Source organism: Bemisia tabaci, chromosome 6 (assembly GCF_918797505.1).
Source record: "Bemisia tabaci chromosome 6, PGI_BMITA_v3".
NCBI classification, from domain to species: Eukaryota; Metazoa; Arthropoda; class Insecta; order Hemiptera; family Aleyrodidae; genus Bemisia; species Bemisia tabaci.
The window spans coordinates 14,514,495-14,531,669 of record NC_092798.1 but is presented as its reverse complement, the minus strand read 5'-3'; the positions used below and the strand labels follow the sequence as shown (position 1 = coordinate 14,531,669).

Here is a 17,175-nt window from a genome sequence, read left to right as displayed (position 1 = left end):
CCCTATAAAATCTGCCTACCTTGGAAAAAATGGAAATTCCATTTTACAGCAGAAAAGTCATTATCGGGGACTTGTGCCATTTTCTTTCGTTTTATTTTTTAGTTTACATTGAAAAGGCAACCCCAAATTCTTTGGTTCGTTTTGTGTGACTTGCTTCCCTTGTGGAATTTTGATAAAGAATTATATTAGGTAGTGTTTTACTAAACCTAACCTAAGCGCTTCAATTATAATTATAGTATGTTATAGACTTTCTAGGATGTGCTTTGGGTTATTGATTGATTGACAACTGATTGGGTCATTGGCAAAGACATAAAGACGGAGTGCTTGTATCTAAAGGCACGGGGAAAAAGTGAAGCCTGCTTTGGCGCTAGGTGCTTGTGTGAGTGTGTAAATGAGCGCGGGAATCCATGGCGGCAAACGGAAATTTGATTTGAACTTGTCCCCTTGATTTTTCCACATTTCTTCTTCGAAACGTATTTTAAATGCCTAAAACGAATAAATTAAGAAAGTTGGGACTGCGTCCTATTATAATACACCTACTTTTGCTCTGTAACAGGCAGTAATCTCAGATAAAGTTAGTTTTTCTTCTGCTTATGGTGGTTCTGCCGGTTCAAACAGGCTGTTACAGTTGTGGATGACCGTTACTCCCAAATGAAATTAATCGGTCGACGACGGACCAAAACTAACCTAAAGGTATAAAAATATGGGTGTGTAAGTGAATTTGGGAAAAAATCAACCTAGGATACTTTGTCTCCGCAATTTTATTTAGTTCGCGCCCTTGAATTTCAAACTTGTCCCGATTTTGCCGCCAATCCTCTAGCCAATAGTAGAGGTGATTGAAAAGAAGCTTCATTTTTTGCTTTTAGCGCTCCGTCTTTATGTCTGTGGTCATTGATGATTGACAACTGATAAATAAAATCAAAGGCAATGGTACGGATGAGGGATACCCATCAAATTATTTATTTGCCTAATTACAATTCAAATAAAACTTACATAAACAACAGGTTAAATTTACGAATAAAAGCAAAAGAAAAGGATCTTTAACTTGGAATAACAGATAATTGAAAGGCTTTCCTTTTGAAATTTTTAAGTTGCACAAATACGGCAATGAAACAATTAGACTGCATGTGGACAAAGATTTAGTGGTACTTCCTAGAGATGTGATTCTCTGAAACAAAACAAATTTCAATTTAGAGGTAAGAAAAAAAAAAACAAACAAACAGGAACAAAATGGGCATTGAGGTGTTTTATATATACCAATGTTCCATTCTTTACAAGGATTCAGAGTTCTAAAAAAATTGTGAAAAATTGTAAACAGGACTTTTTATTTGTGGTTTTGTAAGGATTAAATCTTAAATGCTTAAGTTTTTAATGTTGAAATAAATCACAAGGCAAGAAAAGTTCACACCAACAACTAGAAAGTTTGCATCTTTTACCAAGCTTTAATGCAAATATGCCAAGTTTTTGAGTGATCAAGCTATGATTAGTTTCATCACTATAATTAAAAAGCGAAAACAGTGTAGTTTTACCCATTTTAATATGGTACACAAGTAGTGCACAGACTGCCTAAAAACTAATTCATTAATTACCCTTAGGAGAGTTAAAATAATCAGATGTGAAAGTTGACATAAGAAAATAAACCTACAGCATGCTTGTATTATTTATTTAGACAATTTTCATCCACTTTTGATTCTTCTGAGAAAAAACTTCAGAAAGCAACAGGGGTGGCAATGACTGCATCTAGACTCGTGATAAAAAAAAGGAAAAGAACAAACTTACGAGTTCTGGGGTAGTTGATCAAATATCCAATAATTGCTCCTCCAATTATAACTTGGAGCGGGTAAGCAGCGTTACCAATACGACAGTGGTTGAATCTACGATTCCAGCGCCAGTATGCTAGGACAAAATCAGACTTGAGTAAAAATCTTGACAAAAACAGCTGATAATAAATCACTAAACAGGATAAGAAATCAATCATCGCGATCCACGTTTTCTCATCAAAACTCAAGTGCTTTAGTGAGCACAAGACAATTTTTCCACATTCAACTCGTTTGTAAGTAAATAGCATTTTTTTGTGTACATCTATTCAAGTTCCTCACTCACAAAAGTCGAAGTCTATTGAAATCAGATGAAGTGCAGAACTACTTTGTTATTGTATTTTATATGCTTTACACTTGAAGAAATTTTTCTGTTGCACCTTCATTTTCCTCCAGTCCTAATGGCCTTGAATGAGATCAAAGGGATTCTAGAAGATCAGGCCTAAAGGAAAATAAAGATGCGCCATTATACGCCTGATACAGTGCATAGTGTTTAAATTAATTTTTTCTGTGAGATAATCATTTTTTTTTGAAGTTTACAAGTTTCATAAATTAGATGCGCTGTTGGTGCAATGGACGGGTATGTTGCTTATGGAACCACAACTGTTTCTACGTGTGCAAACTGTTAGGGTAGGTGGGGGTAAGAGTATGCACAGGGTAAATACGCACCGCACTTTTTTCACGCGCTTTGTTTGAATTCATGATGGCACCGGGTGTTGGTTGTTTGCAAAATTGAGTTTCACTTGTTAAGGAAGTTTTGTTTTGAGCGAAGCTTAAGTATGTGTATTGACAGAACTATGAGGCAAGTTCACTTTTTATGCGAAAAAGATCGATTTTTTTTTAGTATTTGTACTGTCTGTTGTGAGTAGAATAGTTGATGAAAAAAATCGGACAGGCACCATATCGAAGTGTTGGCTTTAATACGTAATTGTTTTCACACCTTGGGCTCAAAGTTTTAGTTTATGTTGTTAAATATTTACAAATGGGGCAAGAGTACGCAGCCAAAATGAGGCAAAAGTACACGCGCACCCAAAAGTGGGAGGAGGGGGGGGGGTGTATAGGAACTTCAAAATAGAAGATGTAGGCAACTCAGTATCTTAATAAATGTTTGTGTTCCTTTGTTCAATTGGGGCGATTAAACATTTTTCTTTTCCTGTTTAGAAAAAAAATTGACTTCAAAAATTATTTGGGAGTTTGTGGAGACTGATTTTTTTTTTTTTTTCACAGTAAAAGTGGTTAGGCACTATTGGAACCCTTGAAGACCAGTTTCAGTCGTTTTCCGGGATTTAACAGCAATTTGGAGCCCAGGAGATGTTTCAGGGTGTCCAGTATTTTTTTAATTTTGAAAAATCCTTATATTTTCATGATTTTTCATGATATTTAATGGAAAATTCTTGATTTTTTCATTTTGAAAATTCCTGATATTCTCCTGATTTTTCTCATAAAAACTATATTTATTGCATAAGTGCATGCAAAAACTAAATTTTCTGATAAAGTTCTTAAGATTAGAAACTAGTATAAAATGATGAAAACGCATGTAAACGTCGATCACCCAGACACGATTACCGGTATCTGTTACTTGCCTGTTTGTCGCACAAAATGCAAACAAATTATGAATTACTTCAAAACTTTGATAAAAATAGTGATTTGTCAGAGTACGGGCCACATTAAAAAAAAAAGACCGATATAAACTATTTCAAATAAAATACAGGCGCTGAAGATGGATGGAAAATTTTGATTTTGCAAAGACGGCAACACTGCAATGAGGCTTTCACTGTACAACACAAGCGCTGCAGGTGAGAAATTATTGGAAACAAAGACAGCGCGACAACTCCTGGCATGGTTGGCAAAATGCAGTAAGACTTCTCTGCTGAGGAGATTCGAAAAAGAAAAGATAAGAAATCCCTGATAAAATATCCGATTTTTCCGATTTTCCTGATATTTTCCAGTTTTTCCTGATGCTAGACACCATGTGTTTTTAAAAAAAATTTCACCTGCTCACCAATTTCAAACTTTTTTTAAAAATTTCGCCACAGCCAAGGATTTGGTTTCTAAATTCGGACAACGCAGCGCATTTGTGCGCGAGGGCTTGCAGTAGGTGCTTGACCACTGATCCCGCCTTAAAAGTCGATTTGGTCATGGAAATACGGGAAAAACCAAAAAATGCGTACTCTTACCCCACCTACCTTATTTACGGGGATCTATGATTGGTTGAATGCGGCTTGCTGTTACAAGAATATACAGGTTATGAACGAGAAATAAATGGAAAAATTTACAAGGATTCAAGCCATAGTATTTGAAAGTGCGATTACATACCTCTACTGAGAACCCCAACCACAGCTGAAGGAGACTTGTTGCGTCGGCCGAACCAGGCTCCCAGCTCTCCTAATTTCACTTCGCTGAAGTACGTATCCGCTGAAATAGAAAATTGTGCGCATAGGCCTCAGTGAAAGAAAACAAAGTTTTTCAATCATTGTGTACATTAAATTGAGAGAAAGTCATTTTAACTCTAGAACCAGGTGATAACTATAACTTGTACTACTTGTAATAAGTCCATAACTGATTAGCATATTAATTTAGGTAATGGTAGCATTGGTGCGGAACAAATACTTAGAACTGAGCTATTCTTTTGACACAGAATGCGCTGGCTTCAGTTGCAAGTTGAGTCCAGGCTAACTGAGTTTGCGCTTTTTAGACTGCGATACAGGATCTGCCATCTTGGTCCTGCTGTGGCGTCAGATGATCCTCTTACACAGAATAAAAGTGCGTAGTCTTATTTGGCAAAGACTCCACACATCTACCAACATGCATTTGGTACCGTTGTTGTTGAAGTTGGAGCCGTTGATTGAATTAGTGAGATATACTATAATATTAAACAATTGCTGGAAAACAAGTAATTCAACCATTTATCACAGCATCGACTCATTCTTGCTCATCATGAACACTAAAGATGTGTAAAACAACCTTTCCAATTAATCCTGAGTCCTTTTTAGCTCTGCTTTCTATGCTGAGTACTTAGGTGCTTGGGGAGACGCTCATTTTATTGGTAAGAAATTTCGGATACTAGACCAGCAGCCTGATTGTTGAAATTTATATCGGCACAACGAAAATCAATACATTACACGGCACAGGTAGGTCTGTGTCTTGTCTTATCCTACTGACATAGCCAGTTAACATTTCAACCAACATCGCATTCGATACTGATATCGAAACAGCACTCGAATGCGAGGATTTCTCTCTAAAAAAACCATGCCTTTATTACATTGAATTTTTTTGTTAAAATTGGTAAGTGAGTGCTTTAGTCTCCTGACAACAGAATGGCGATCTCAAAATTCGAGAAAAATGACGAGTAGCTGAAAAAATGGAACCAATTGCCGCGATATATTGCATGCCGTTCCTACACAAAATATGACATCCATCGAATCACCTTAATGAGGTCTGAATGCGGTAATGCAGGAACTTAGCCTGGGACTAGGCCATTGACTTCAGTCTGTTCGTGATAACTGGAGAGAGTATTGGTGGCATTTTGAAACTAGATTGAGGAGCGAAGAGTGAGAGAGGACAAATGAAAATTGGCATGACAGAAGATTGATGAGGAAGGTTAAACAGGTCAAAAAGGGCTGAATCAAGGATTTTAGGACTTACGTTTTCCATAGTAGCGAGCCGGATCGTAAGGTCCATGGACTTTTCGATCATATTCGAGAGGATAGTCTCCAAAACCCATTTTAGAGTGATTTACACGAAATAAATAAAATTGAAGACAGTTCGAAGGCTGCTAATTGCAAAACGCCTGCTCAGTTTCTGTGAACGGTGTAAATGGTGGAGCTGATGTGTGATAAGCCGATGACTGGTGATTCAGAAAATAAACACTGAACCTTTTCCCATTTCCCCTGCAGTTCCAACTTCCACATCACCGAAAAATATTCCGGATGGATTCGCAGCACCGAAACTGAAGTCCTTTTTCTAAAATTAAAATGGAATTTCACAGTATTATTTTGCTAATTTGTGTGTTATTATGCTCGGTGAGCAAGTGTTTTTGTTACTTTATCACGGTAGATGCCCATGCAGAAGAATGCTTTTTCGAAAAAGTAGAGATGGGAACCAAACTGGGTAAGTTCTAAAAAAATCCCCTCTCTTATCCTATCTCATCATTGTTTAACCATTTCATTCGCCAGAACAGAATCCTCTTAAATTTTGAGGGAGCTGATAACGAAACCGGTCAAAATTATCGCTCTCGAGTCATCAGTTTGCTCGATAAGCCAGTCGACAGTATTCGTGCTCTGGTGACTACAATCCCGCATCTGGCTTTAATCTTGTTGATTACATTGACGATATGCCTCGAATATAATCAATTTGAAGCTCTCTGATTGATCTATCATACTCTGGCAAAATAATGTAATATATAAATACTTAATTACTAAATCCCAGATAGCGTGAAATGTTTGGCCAAATGGCATCCTTCGCACCCCTGCAAAAACAGATGACTTACATGGATGGTGAAACTTCCGAACCATGTAAGCTGCGTTGTTGAAGTAAACTGTTGGGGACCGTTAGGCTATGGAATTACCCGATTCTAAACACTCGGCGTTGTTTGACTTCCATTGGGATTGCCCGATGATCTGGACTGTTTACAAAACGGAAGTCAACAAGTCATCGGTCTCAGGAGGTAGTTGAGAGCGTTGAGCTAACCTCTAAATGATATTGTGCACGCGGTGTCACATTCAAAACACAACAGTTTTTAGTCAACAGAGACGACCGACAACGCGTTTCCCAACGGGAGCAGCCCAACGCAAACGGAAAGTTTACTTTGACAACGCACCTGTATCTCAGTTTGCAACATTGCTAACTCCTTGTTCTACTTTATTTTTCAAATTAAGAACTACTCAATTTCTTTACTTAAAAACTTCCATGATTTTTCTTCTCTGTGTGAGGCAATGCTGAGAAAACTTCAAGGAGTGATGTTGAGTTTTTTTCTTTTGAAGAAATAAAACAGAAGCGGAGGTTTTTAAACTTTGAAAATGAGATGCGTGGTGTGGGAGTTTCATCGTTAATATGCTAAAGGTCTCTGATCAATCTATGTTAGATTGTTCACTTCCTTCATCCTTGGGGCTGGTATCACGAGTCCTAGGAAATTTATCGGAAGTTGTAAGTACAGTCAAATGTAATTGCTTGTCTCACCAGCTGTTATAAAATAATAAGAGACATACTTTAATGAAGCTGTAAAATGAATTCCATGTTGTTCTGGTAATCTATACTAAAATTTTGGTAAGGATGAGTCAAAAGTAGGCGTTGAGTAGTTGAAAGTAGTTGACTTTCACTAAAATTGAAGTTATTTTGTCATCAACAGCTTTTGTTAAGATGTATCTATTTATTTTTCAGGTTTGATGTTTGAAATATCGGAAGGAGGTTTTCTAGATATTGATATCAAAATAATCGGTCCAGATGGAAAAATTATCCACCAAGCAGAAAGAGAAAGTAGCGGAAAGTTGACTTTTAGTGCACACATGCCGGGTACCTATACATACTGCTTCAGCAATCAGATGTCTACGATGACTCCCAAAGTGGTCATGTTCAATATTGAAATCGGCGAGCCGCACAAGGAGGTCGCTGCAGGTGAAAAAGGTATGTATACCTGTCTCCTCTTTTTACAATGGCTTTATTCACAACAGAGGCATTGCAAGTGTTTCAACTGTAAAGAGTCAAATTTATTTTCTAGAGAAAAAGAAGTGAACTGATAGTCCAGAAGACAGGTTAGCTCTTCAGGCGATAATGACTTACAAAGTCATCTTTTTCATTTTTTTCACCTGAAAGTATTTGCTGGATCTCTCACTCGAAAATTGGTAATACTTCTAAGTAAAGGTAGCTTCAGTTACCTCCTCTCTGTCCAAATTTTTCAACAGTCAGAAAAACTCATGAGTCAGATTGAGGTAAGTAAGCACCATGAGAATACCTGGACACCTCTCAAATTTAATATCGTAGGTATAGGTAATGCATTTTTACTAATTTTGTCATGACTCAATTCAATTAATCATGGATACGTTATAATTTTTCATTTATTATTAATATTTGTTCTGTTATTTTCCACAGGAGAAGCTAATAAAATGGAAGAGATGGTGAACGATTTGAAGAACTCACTTCTGTCTGTGAAGAAAGAACAAGAGATGGCGTTGGTCAGGGATCGAATTCATAGAGCTATCAACGAGTCCACAAATTCAAGAGTTGGTTACTGGTCTATATTTGAATCTCTTGTACTTGTTGTAATGACTGTAGGTCAAGTTTATTATTTGAAACGATTTTTCGAGGTTAGGCGGGTTGTATAATTTGTAATTAAAAGTGGTTAATTTTTTACTTTAATTTTTATAAATACTTTGTAAGTAATTTCTATTTTCTTCATTTTCGAAGTTCAAACCAATACCTACCTGTATCTTTGTACATTGCTCTCCCTTTTTTAATTAAATGTTTGTGAAATTAGACTCTTTGTATTGGATATTTTCATTTGAATGTTTAACTTTAGTACAAATTGGTTTATGACACGAGTTGTGTCAATGCTTTCAAATTAGTATAGGTATACATTGAAGACACTCAAGATAACTTTCGAATTTTTTCCAAAATCAATGAGAATTGCAAAAACATATGTTCCTCCACACCATGGGCTTAAAACGTGCACAAAATAATTGTCGATACCCCAAATATATCCTTCAAGTAAGAGAGACAACAGAACGCCCAGTGATGAAGGAAAAGTTAAAACCTCCTCGCTTCATTTCTAGTTTTTTTACTTTAAAGGAAAAAAATAACTTTTTCCTTGTTACAGTCTTCCTGTTTTAAATAACAAACTATTGACTTAAGTATGGGGGAAAAAGTATGTTCTTACAAGGAACACCTATTCCACTCCTCTAAGTTTTTCCCAAAATCATTACTATTTGAGGAAGAATCAAGCAATGAAGTACCTATCACAGATCTGAGCACTCTCACAGCACCTCTTTTTTATTCAGAAACCAAGTAGCACGAATTTCAGCAAAAAAAATGTCTAGTAAAAATCCAGTTGGAACGAATAGTTCAATGAGAAATTGACTCTGAGTTGATATAAATTTCTTAAAACATCAAGGGTAAATAAATGACATGTGGAATACTAATTCTACCCCTCTAATACTTTTCCAAAAATTAGCACTGTTTTTAGGACTTATCGGTCAAGAGATCAGTTACAGAGGTGGACAACTGGATTACTTTTCCACTTTTTTTTTTTTTTTTTTCTTTTTTTTACCCACATTGGTACTTAGAGACAAGCATTGATCGACATAAAAATTATAATTTTGTTAAGCCTGAGAGAGCTTCAAAATATATAGTTTAATATAATAGGGATTCAGAGTGCTCAATTGCATGTTGCAAAGTTTCACTCGAAAATGCATTGATTATTTACTCATTAATGATCGAAAATTTTCTCCGTGATTTTTCGGAAATTTTTGACATTCAATGTTTACCCACTAACAAATAAAAAAGTAAGTTCTCAGACGAGAATTTGAAACGATGCGATGCTGTTAAGCCCCTTTGGCCGTCTTTCTTTCCCTTCGTCTTTCCTCACCACTTGAAGAAAATCCTTTGAACATCTTGTGCTGAAATGACGAGAACACATAATACTTAGGTACCTACTCTCGTAAAAAATACAAGGAAAATTTTGAAACACCGAAACTGAGAAACAGTATGGTAAAAAGTCCTTGAACAAGTGCCTACCTATCTTCATCACAGATTTCTGGTCTTAAGTATTTTATTTCCTAAGGGAAAAACATCAAACACTATTTCCTCACTTTTACTTACCTACCTATCCTCAGAGACCCCAGAAATTCGTTCGCGCAAATTTTCGGCAGTAGCCATTTTTTATGTCAGAGCGATGTGCGCTATATTATATCGCATCAATTCGTTCCATAATTTCAGTTCCTTGTCATTTTTTTCGAATTTTGAGATCGCGCTTCTGTTGTCATGAGACTAAAGAACTCATGTACCTTTGACAAAAGAATTCAACGTAATAAAGGCAGGGTTTTTTTAGAGGAGAAATATCGCATTCGATACCAATATCGGAACTGCACTTGAATGCGATATTTTTCCTCTGAAAACCCCCTATTTAATACCCTGGTAAAAATTGGCGATAGGAGCTGCGTTTCATAATACCATAGGAGTTCTTATGGCCAACTAAAGAAGGCTTTTGAAAATCATATAGCTGGCTGTAGAAAGCTGAGCAAATCATACAGCCGGGCTACACGAAGCTATAAAAAAGTATACAGTCGGGCTATAGTTCCTATCGCCTGGTTTTACACTTTATCGCCATTGGCTATAAAAGGCTATAAGAAATTGTGTAGAAATTCGTGTGCTTTGGAAAGCATTATGTTTGATACGGAACTACCTTAATATTTACAAAACACACATTACTTATATTTTCCTTAAAAAAATTTTTTTTCATCAATTAAAATGAGAATAGTCCATACAGAGTGTGCAAACATTTCAAAATCATGCGTTGAAAAACGCTGACTCCGCGAGATTAAATATTAGAGCCTAACACAAAGCGGAGCGGCGACGCACTGGCGCCTACAAACCTAACCGGGATACTTCACGCATTGCGCAATGCGTGAAGTATTCCTGTTAGGTTTGTAGGCGCCAATGCGCGTTTCGCGCTCTCTGCCCGCCGGCCGCGCCGCAGCGTGCCACGGCTTCTGAAGCAACTATTTCACACCAGAGGTTTTGCACAGTATCGTAAGAAATTGAAGGCGCTCTAACATATGAAGAATGACAGGCATTCTTCAAAAGTACGGAGCTTTCCTCGCAAAATAAATCAAGATACTACGGCACAAAAAGAGAGCGAGTCCAAAAACTAACTAAGTCCTAGTATCCGTATTTAGTAACGTTTAGCATAAACTTTATCGTCTGGCTGTTGCTTAATCGCCATCGGCTATAGAAGGCTATAAGAAATTGTACAGCCGGCTACAGAAGCTATTGGAAATCTTACAACCGGCTTTAGGTCTATAGTATTTTGGGACACAGATTCTACTGCCAATTTTTACCAGGGTACGTTGAATTTCTTTGTCAAATTTGGTACGTGAATTCTTTAGTCTCATGACAACAGAAGTGCGATCTCAAAATTCGAAAAAATGCAACAGTGTATTTTCTTCGGAGAATACACTACAAATGACAAGTCGCTGGAATTATGGAACGAATTGATGCAATATATCGCATCGTACGTCGCTCTGACGTAAAAAAATGGCAACCGTCGATCTGTCGAATCACCTTGAGTACTTGGACCAAGCTCGGAGGCCTCATGGCGTTCCATTGATTTCGAATTCGCGAATTTCGGCATTTGACACGAATTCGCCAGTTTACACAACGAATTCGCGAATTTCGACGTAATTTTCCAGCTACAGCGCATTAATGCGCTGTAGCTGGAAAATTCTCGGAAAAATTATCTCAATCGTGTTCGGAGCCACCGATCATTCTAGTGGGCAGGACGCGGGAAACTTCGCGAAACTCCGGTTTCCCTCGTCGACCAATCGTAGATATGCAGGGCCGGATTAAGGGGGTGGCGGTGGTCACATGGGCCACGGCCCATGGCGGCAAAATTAGGGGGCGGCAAATTTTGCAATTTTTTTAAATGCAGGTACGACAAAATCGGATTCAGAAAAAAATTATAAACAAGGAAAGGTGACAAAATCTCTCATTTCCTGAGAGTTCATTCATTTCTAATTTTGTCATATTTCGGTGATACAAAAGACTGCGCACCTTTAATTAGTTGAGTTAAGAGAGAAACCAAACACGTTATTTGGCCTGGAGCGGCGCGGCGTAAAGAGAAATGATGACGAGGACTTGAGATGAAAAGGAGAAGCCCTCGACGCGGCGATCGGCATGTAACACATATTAGCGCCTACGAGACTGCATGAATACTTCACGCATTGTGTCAAACACAGTACGGTCAACAGCGGTCGGCGCGGCGTGAAACGCACAGTGCCTACAAGACTACATGAATACTTCACGCATTGCGCCAAACACAGTGTGGTCAGCGCGGCACGGCGGCGGAAGTTAAAAGTATTAAACCACATTTATGTTTTTTCTGTCTTAATTTTCTAGTTCATTTCTTACAAATGAAAGGCCTTGCCCCCGCAGAGATACGTTTACGGAACTGAACTTTCGCGCGAAGTTCCGTGAGCTTTTGCTAGTAGTGCTGATAGGGCTTACGCAAAAAATGTGTCCAACACGAGTGATCGCGTCGTATGCACCCTTCTCCCTCCGGCACGTTCTTTTGGTGGTTTTTATTGATGTTTCAAAATGAATGAGAAGAGGGCGGCAAAATACAAGCGGCCCATGGGCGGCAAGTAGGTAAATCCGGCCATATGTAGATATGTGCTGCAAAGAAAATCCGAATTCATGATCTTGATTTTTACTTATCCCGAAAAATAGTTTCCAAACCGTACTTAAAATCTCTAAATTCCTCATACTTTCGTTTAAAATAAGAGATGAAAAGAAAACGCACATTTTTAGGAAGAGTTTTTGGATTTTCAGTGAGAATTTAGTGATTATCAGCGAGAATTTTAGGATTTTCAGCAAGACTTCGAGGAACGTGGTAAAATTTAAGCAAGAATTTGGCTGTTTCCCGCGAGAATTTTGGGACTTTTAGCCAGAATTTGGGTCATAATAAATCACGAGAAAATGGGGTTTCTACAGGGCCCAGAATAGACTCTGTAAAAATTTTAGACCAAAGTTCATATTTACCTAATTTATTTGATTTTTTTAAGTATTTATTTATTTTTAAAGTTAAACAGCAGTGGAGGTTTTGGAGCATCGCAATTGAGCTCCTGTTCTGCAAGTTAGGTATACTTAAGCAGGCAAGTACTGTGATGATTTGCGTTTTCATGCGGTCTCGCAGTCGATATGTTTAAACCCTAAAATGCAACTATTACAATTCGGTGAACGTGCCGTGTGGTATCTTCTTCATTTGAAGGCGATTTATTGCAATGTGCTAAGCGCATGATGTGAGCAATACGATGCATGCTGTCTTTTCGTACGTAACTAGGCTGTTCAACGGCTTTTAGAGCAGAGTACGATGTACATGCTCGATTATAAAGGAAAATCATTGGTAAATATGTACCTATATTATTCGCACTTCCAGAGTTTCATTCTCAACGCACTGTTCATTCTTACACGAGGAAGAGGTTTGACTGGAGATTTTTTCGAATCAAATTATTCGGAAGAATTAGATTTTGTAGGAGCATCGTTCGGCTTTTAAGTGAGATTGATTTCAATTGTAGGGGCGAGAGGGATACCTAACATTGCAATGCAAATTCGTTGCAGGCATTGCAAAGTTTCGTTCGACAATTTCCTCACTTACTGTAGAGTGGTTTGCCGAGAAAGAAGTGCCCCTTTTTGTAGAAACGCAGAGAATTCCTTCCAATCCATCCAAAGCGCATTCGTGGATCCAGAAACTTCGACCGAGGGCTGTTTGAAGGGGGTCCAGGGGCTCCCCATGGAAATTTGTCGAAATTTGAAAGCATCTAGTTTGAGTCCAGCAAACATCCAGTTTGAGTCAATTTCGTCAAGAATAATTGCCAAATATTAGCGTTCCTCCTTCTTACTTCCTGCGTTCCTTCCTTTTTTTTTCTCCTCTTTTTTCCTCCATTTTTCGGTCAAACGGGGAGGGGGGGGGGGAGCGGACGCCCCCTACGCCCCCTGGATCCGCCTTTGCCCAAGCAAAATTTTATGATGAGCCAATCCTCCAATGAAAGTTGCAGCTCGAGTTCAAAGGTCGCTTTGGCAAAACGGTGCTGCAAAGTTTGCATTTTTTACCACTGAGAATGCCAATAATTTGAAGTTGATCCGTCAAAAAAATAACCCGAATCAATGTGTTTTCTATTTTCTCGGACACGATTTCATCACTTGATGATACTTGGGGATTGAGACCGTTGTTGGCATACGATGCCAATCAGCATTAGCCATCGCATTCAAGTGAATTACTTAATAAACCTGTCAGTTAATTGAAATTAGTTCAGTCGAATTTTGAAGGAAACTCGATTTTGAGAATTTGGGCGTCACCCGCGCCCTCTGTTCGGTCACACGGCAAAGCCTAAAATAAAGGCCAGAGAAATTGAAAAAAAAAAAATCCGAATCGTTTCAGTTGGTCGCGGGTGGAACCAAAAATAAAATATGAACGCTTCATTACGTAATAAAAATCCGAGATTACAATTTTGGTTTGGCGGGATAATGAAAGGTCACATGAACAAAAATGATGAAGTTTCAGGCAGTGGCGTGGCGTGCTTTGCGATCTATCGATATTTTCCCATTTGAAACTGTGGTTAATAATCGATTATCAAGGTCTTCACTGCGAACACCTTGATAATCGATCTTTTTCCATGGGTTTAAATGGCAGATCAATCGACTTATCGCAAAACACGCCACGCTTCAGGTTCGCACCCCCTCTCAAGGGCGGAGGGTATCGACGGTGTAAGTCGGCAATCACATTACTCGGTTTGCGACGTCGCAGACTTCCTGTCATACTTTATTTTTTAAACGGAAAACTACTCAACGGCAATTCTTGAAAACTGCGGTTATTTTTCTTCTCTGTTCGAAGAAAATTCTGCATAAACTTCAAGGACCAATGATGTCAATTTGTTCTCCTTTAAAAAATCAACATGGAGGCGGAGATTTTCAGGCACCGCAAACGAGATATGTGATTGCCGACTTATACCGTCGGTAAGTCGAAGTCGCGAGGTTGCCCATCAAGCGCTTAGGACTTCGCGTCATCTTGGAGGCAAGGACAAATGAAACGCCTTCAATCTATTACTTATGCAACATGGACAGTCGTTCAACACGAATAGTTGCATTCAAGTGTTGGAATCACGGTGCATTGCGCATTGCGCCATCCATTGACTGAGCACACCATTCCTTTCTATTCCTTTCTTCATTGTTCTATTCTGGTGCTCTGCTTCTGCATTTTTTATTGAATAGGTGTAATTATATTCTTTATTTCAGAAACAGGGGCTAAGTTTCAGGATTTGGAGTCGGGCAGCAACGAACTGCCGTGATAGCGAAGAGAGCAGTAAGTGCACGCTGGGAGGAACCGCGAGACACATGAGAGCATGTGCTAATCATCAGTGGCGTGGCGTGAATTGCGATATATCGATTGTTATGCCATTTAATCCTATGGAAAAGGATCGATAAACAGGGTGTTCGCAGCGAACACCTTAATAATCGATTCTTTACCATAGTTTTAAATGGCATAACAATCGATACATCGCAATCCACGCCACGCCACTGCTAATCATGGCTCATACAGAAATGCACTTACTGCTCTTTTCGCTATCACGGCAGCGCAGGGCGTTTCCGTAGATGCAAGCATCATTGCGTCAGCCTTACGCAAGTCTATTCTTCCGTGCTAAGGGAGAGCGTCGGATGAGTATTCGAATGTTGCCAAATTGCTGCTGGTGAAGTATTTATTTCTTTAGAAAAGTCATCGATCTTTCCTCTTGAAATTTACATACATCTTCGCTTCATTGTATTGCGAATATAATATAATTAATGAAATAACGACGGTGTAAGTCGGCCATCACATACTCGTTTGCGGTGTCTGAAAATCTCCGCCTCCATGTTATTTTTTTAAAGGAGAACAGAACGGCATCGTTCCTTGAAGTTTTTGCAGAATTTTCTTCGCACAGAATAGAAAAATCACGGCAATTTTAAAGAATTGTTGTTGAGTAGTTTTCCGTTCAAAAATAAAGTATGACAGGAAGTCTGCGACGTCGCAAACCGAATTATGTGATTGCCGACTTACACCGTCGATAATTACTTATAGGAGAAAAAATTAATAAGTTTTTAAGAATATTCTTATATTAATACTAGTCGTGATTAGCTCGCTTTGCGAGCTGACACGTCTAGCCGGGGAGTGCCCCTGGACCCCAGTTCTACGCTTCGCGACGAACTTGCGACTCGCTCCGCGAGTCGCCACCGCCCCGCACAGTTTTTAACATTAATGAGGAGACAACATCTATGTCTTAATCTTCTTTTTCACCAATTTTTGCAGAAATTGATGTTCTAGGAGTCCGGACCGCGTCTTCGTGCAGGGCCGCCATCTTGGATTTGGAAATGTTGAAAATCTGACCAAAAATGCGAGTTTTCCGTCGAAATACACCTCCTAATACCGAATTTCATAAAAATCGATCGATATCAGGAAGCGATATAGCATTTTAGGCCACGGCCGCCATCTTGGATTTTGAAATTTTGAAAATCTAACCAAAAATTCGAGTTTCTCGTCGAAAAATACCCCTGGATACCGAGTTTCACGAAAATCGATATAACAGGAGCCGACTTAGCATTTTAGGCCACGGCCGCCATCTTGGATTTGGAAATTTTGAAAATCTGACCAAAAATTCGAGTTTCTCGTCAAAAAATACCCCTGGATACCGAGTTTCACGAAAATCGATATAACAGGAGCCGACTTAGCATTTTAGGCCACGGCCGCCATCTTTTGGATTTGGAAATTTTGAAAATCTGACCAAAAATTCGAGATCCCCGTCGAAAAATACTCCTGGATACCGAGTTTCACGAAAATCGATATAACAGGAGCCGACTTAGCATTTTAGGCCACGGCCGCCATCTTGGATTTTGAAATTTTGAAAATCTGACCAAAAATTCGAGATCCCCGTCGAAAAGTACCCCCAGATACCGAGTTTCACGAAAATCGATCGAACAGGAGCCGACTTAGCATTTTAGGCCACGGCCGCCATCTTGGATTTTGAAATTTTGAAAATCTGACGAAAAATTCGAGTTTCCCGTCGAAACATACCCCCGGATACCGAGTTTCACGAAAATCGATCAAACAGGAGCCGACTTAGCATTTTAGGCCACGGCCGCCATCTTGGATTTTGAAATTTTGAAAATCTGACCAAAAATTCGAGTTTCCCGTCGAAAAGTACCCCCGGATTCCGAGTTTCACGAAAATCCGTTGAAAAATACCTCCTAAAACCTTATATTTCGTCTGTAAGGCAGTGACGTCACGCAACAGGATTGAACCTGTTCGGCGCGATGCGCGTAAACAACCGCGTATCTCCAATGTAATACTATATGGAGAAATAACTTTTCGCTCTTGCGGGCATCCGAGGCAGCGGATTTGAGTGGGAATAATTTTAATCAACTCCTCATTACAATAGCTAAGCGTGTACCAATTTTAAAGGAAATCGCTTCGGCCAATTTTTATCTAGGGGGGGCAGAGTGAGTGGGAACAGCAGCTTTATATAGAGTAATAATAACTAGTTGAGGAGACGCGGATGTTTGGATGTGGCTACACCATCAACTTTTTCCGAAGAATAGGTAAACCACGCACTTCCGAAAA

At 38.8% G+C, this 17,175-nt stretch overlaps 2 protein-coding genes across 2 annotated transcripts; one reads left to right on the top strand and one right to left on the bottom strand.

The window, feature by feature from the left end:
* Positions 1–931: 931 nt before the first annotated feature.
* ATPsynF (ATP synthase, subunit F) lies at positions 932–5,655 on the bottom strand. Its single transcript, XM_019060989.2, has 4 exons — positions 5,463–5,655; positions 4,134–4,232; positions 1,780–1,896; positions 932–1,168 (listed from the first exon to the last, which is right to left on the bottom strand). Exons 1-4 carry the CDS (start codon positions 5,539–5,541, stop codon positions 1,140–1,142), a joined length of 324 nt encoding a protein of 107 aa, XP_018916534.2. The 5' UTR covers positions 5,542–5,655; the 3' UTR covers positions 932–1,139.
* A 39-nt stretch (positions 5,656–5,694) lies between these two features.
* Positions 5,695–8,290, top strand: CHOp24 (transmembrane p24 trafficking protein CHOp24). The gene is made up of 3 exons (XM_019060988.2): positions 5,695–5,927; positions 7,197–7,439; positions 7,905–8,290. Exons 1-3 carry the CDS (start codon positions 5,792–5,794, stop codon positions 8,135–8,137), a joined length of 612 nt encoding a protein of 203 aa, XP_018916533.2. The 5' UTR covers positions 5,695–5,791; the 3' UTR covers positions 8,138–8,290.
* The last annotated feature ends 8,885 nt before the right edge of the window (positions 8,291–17,175 follow it).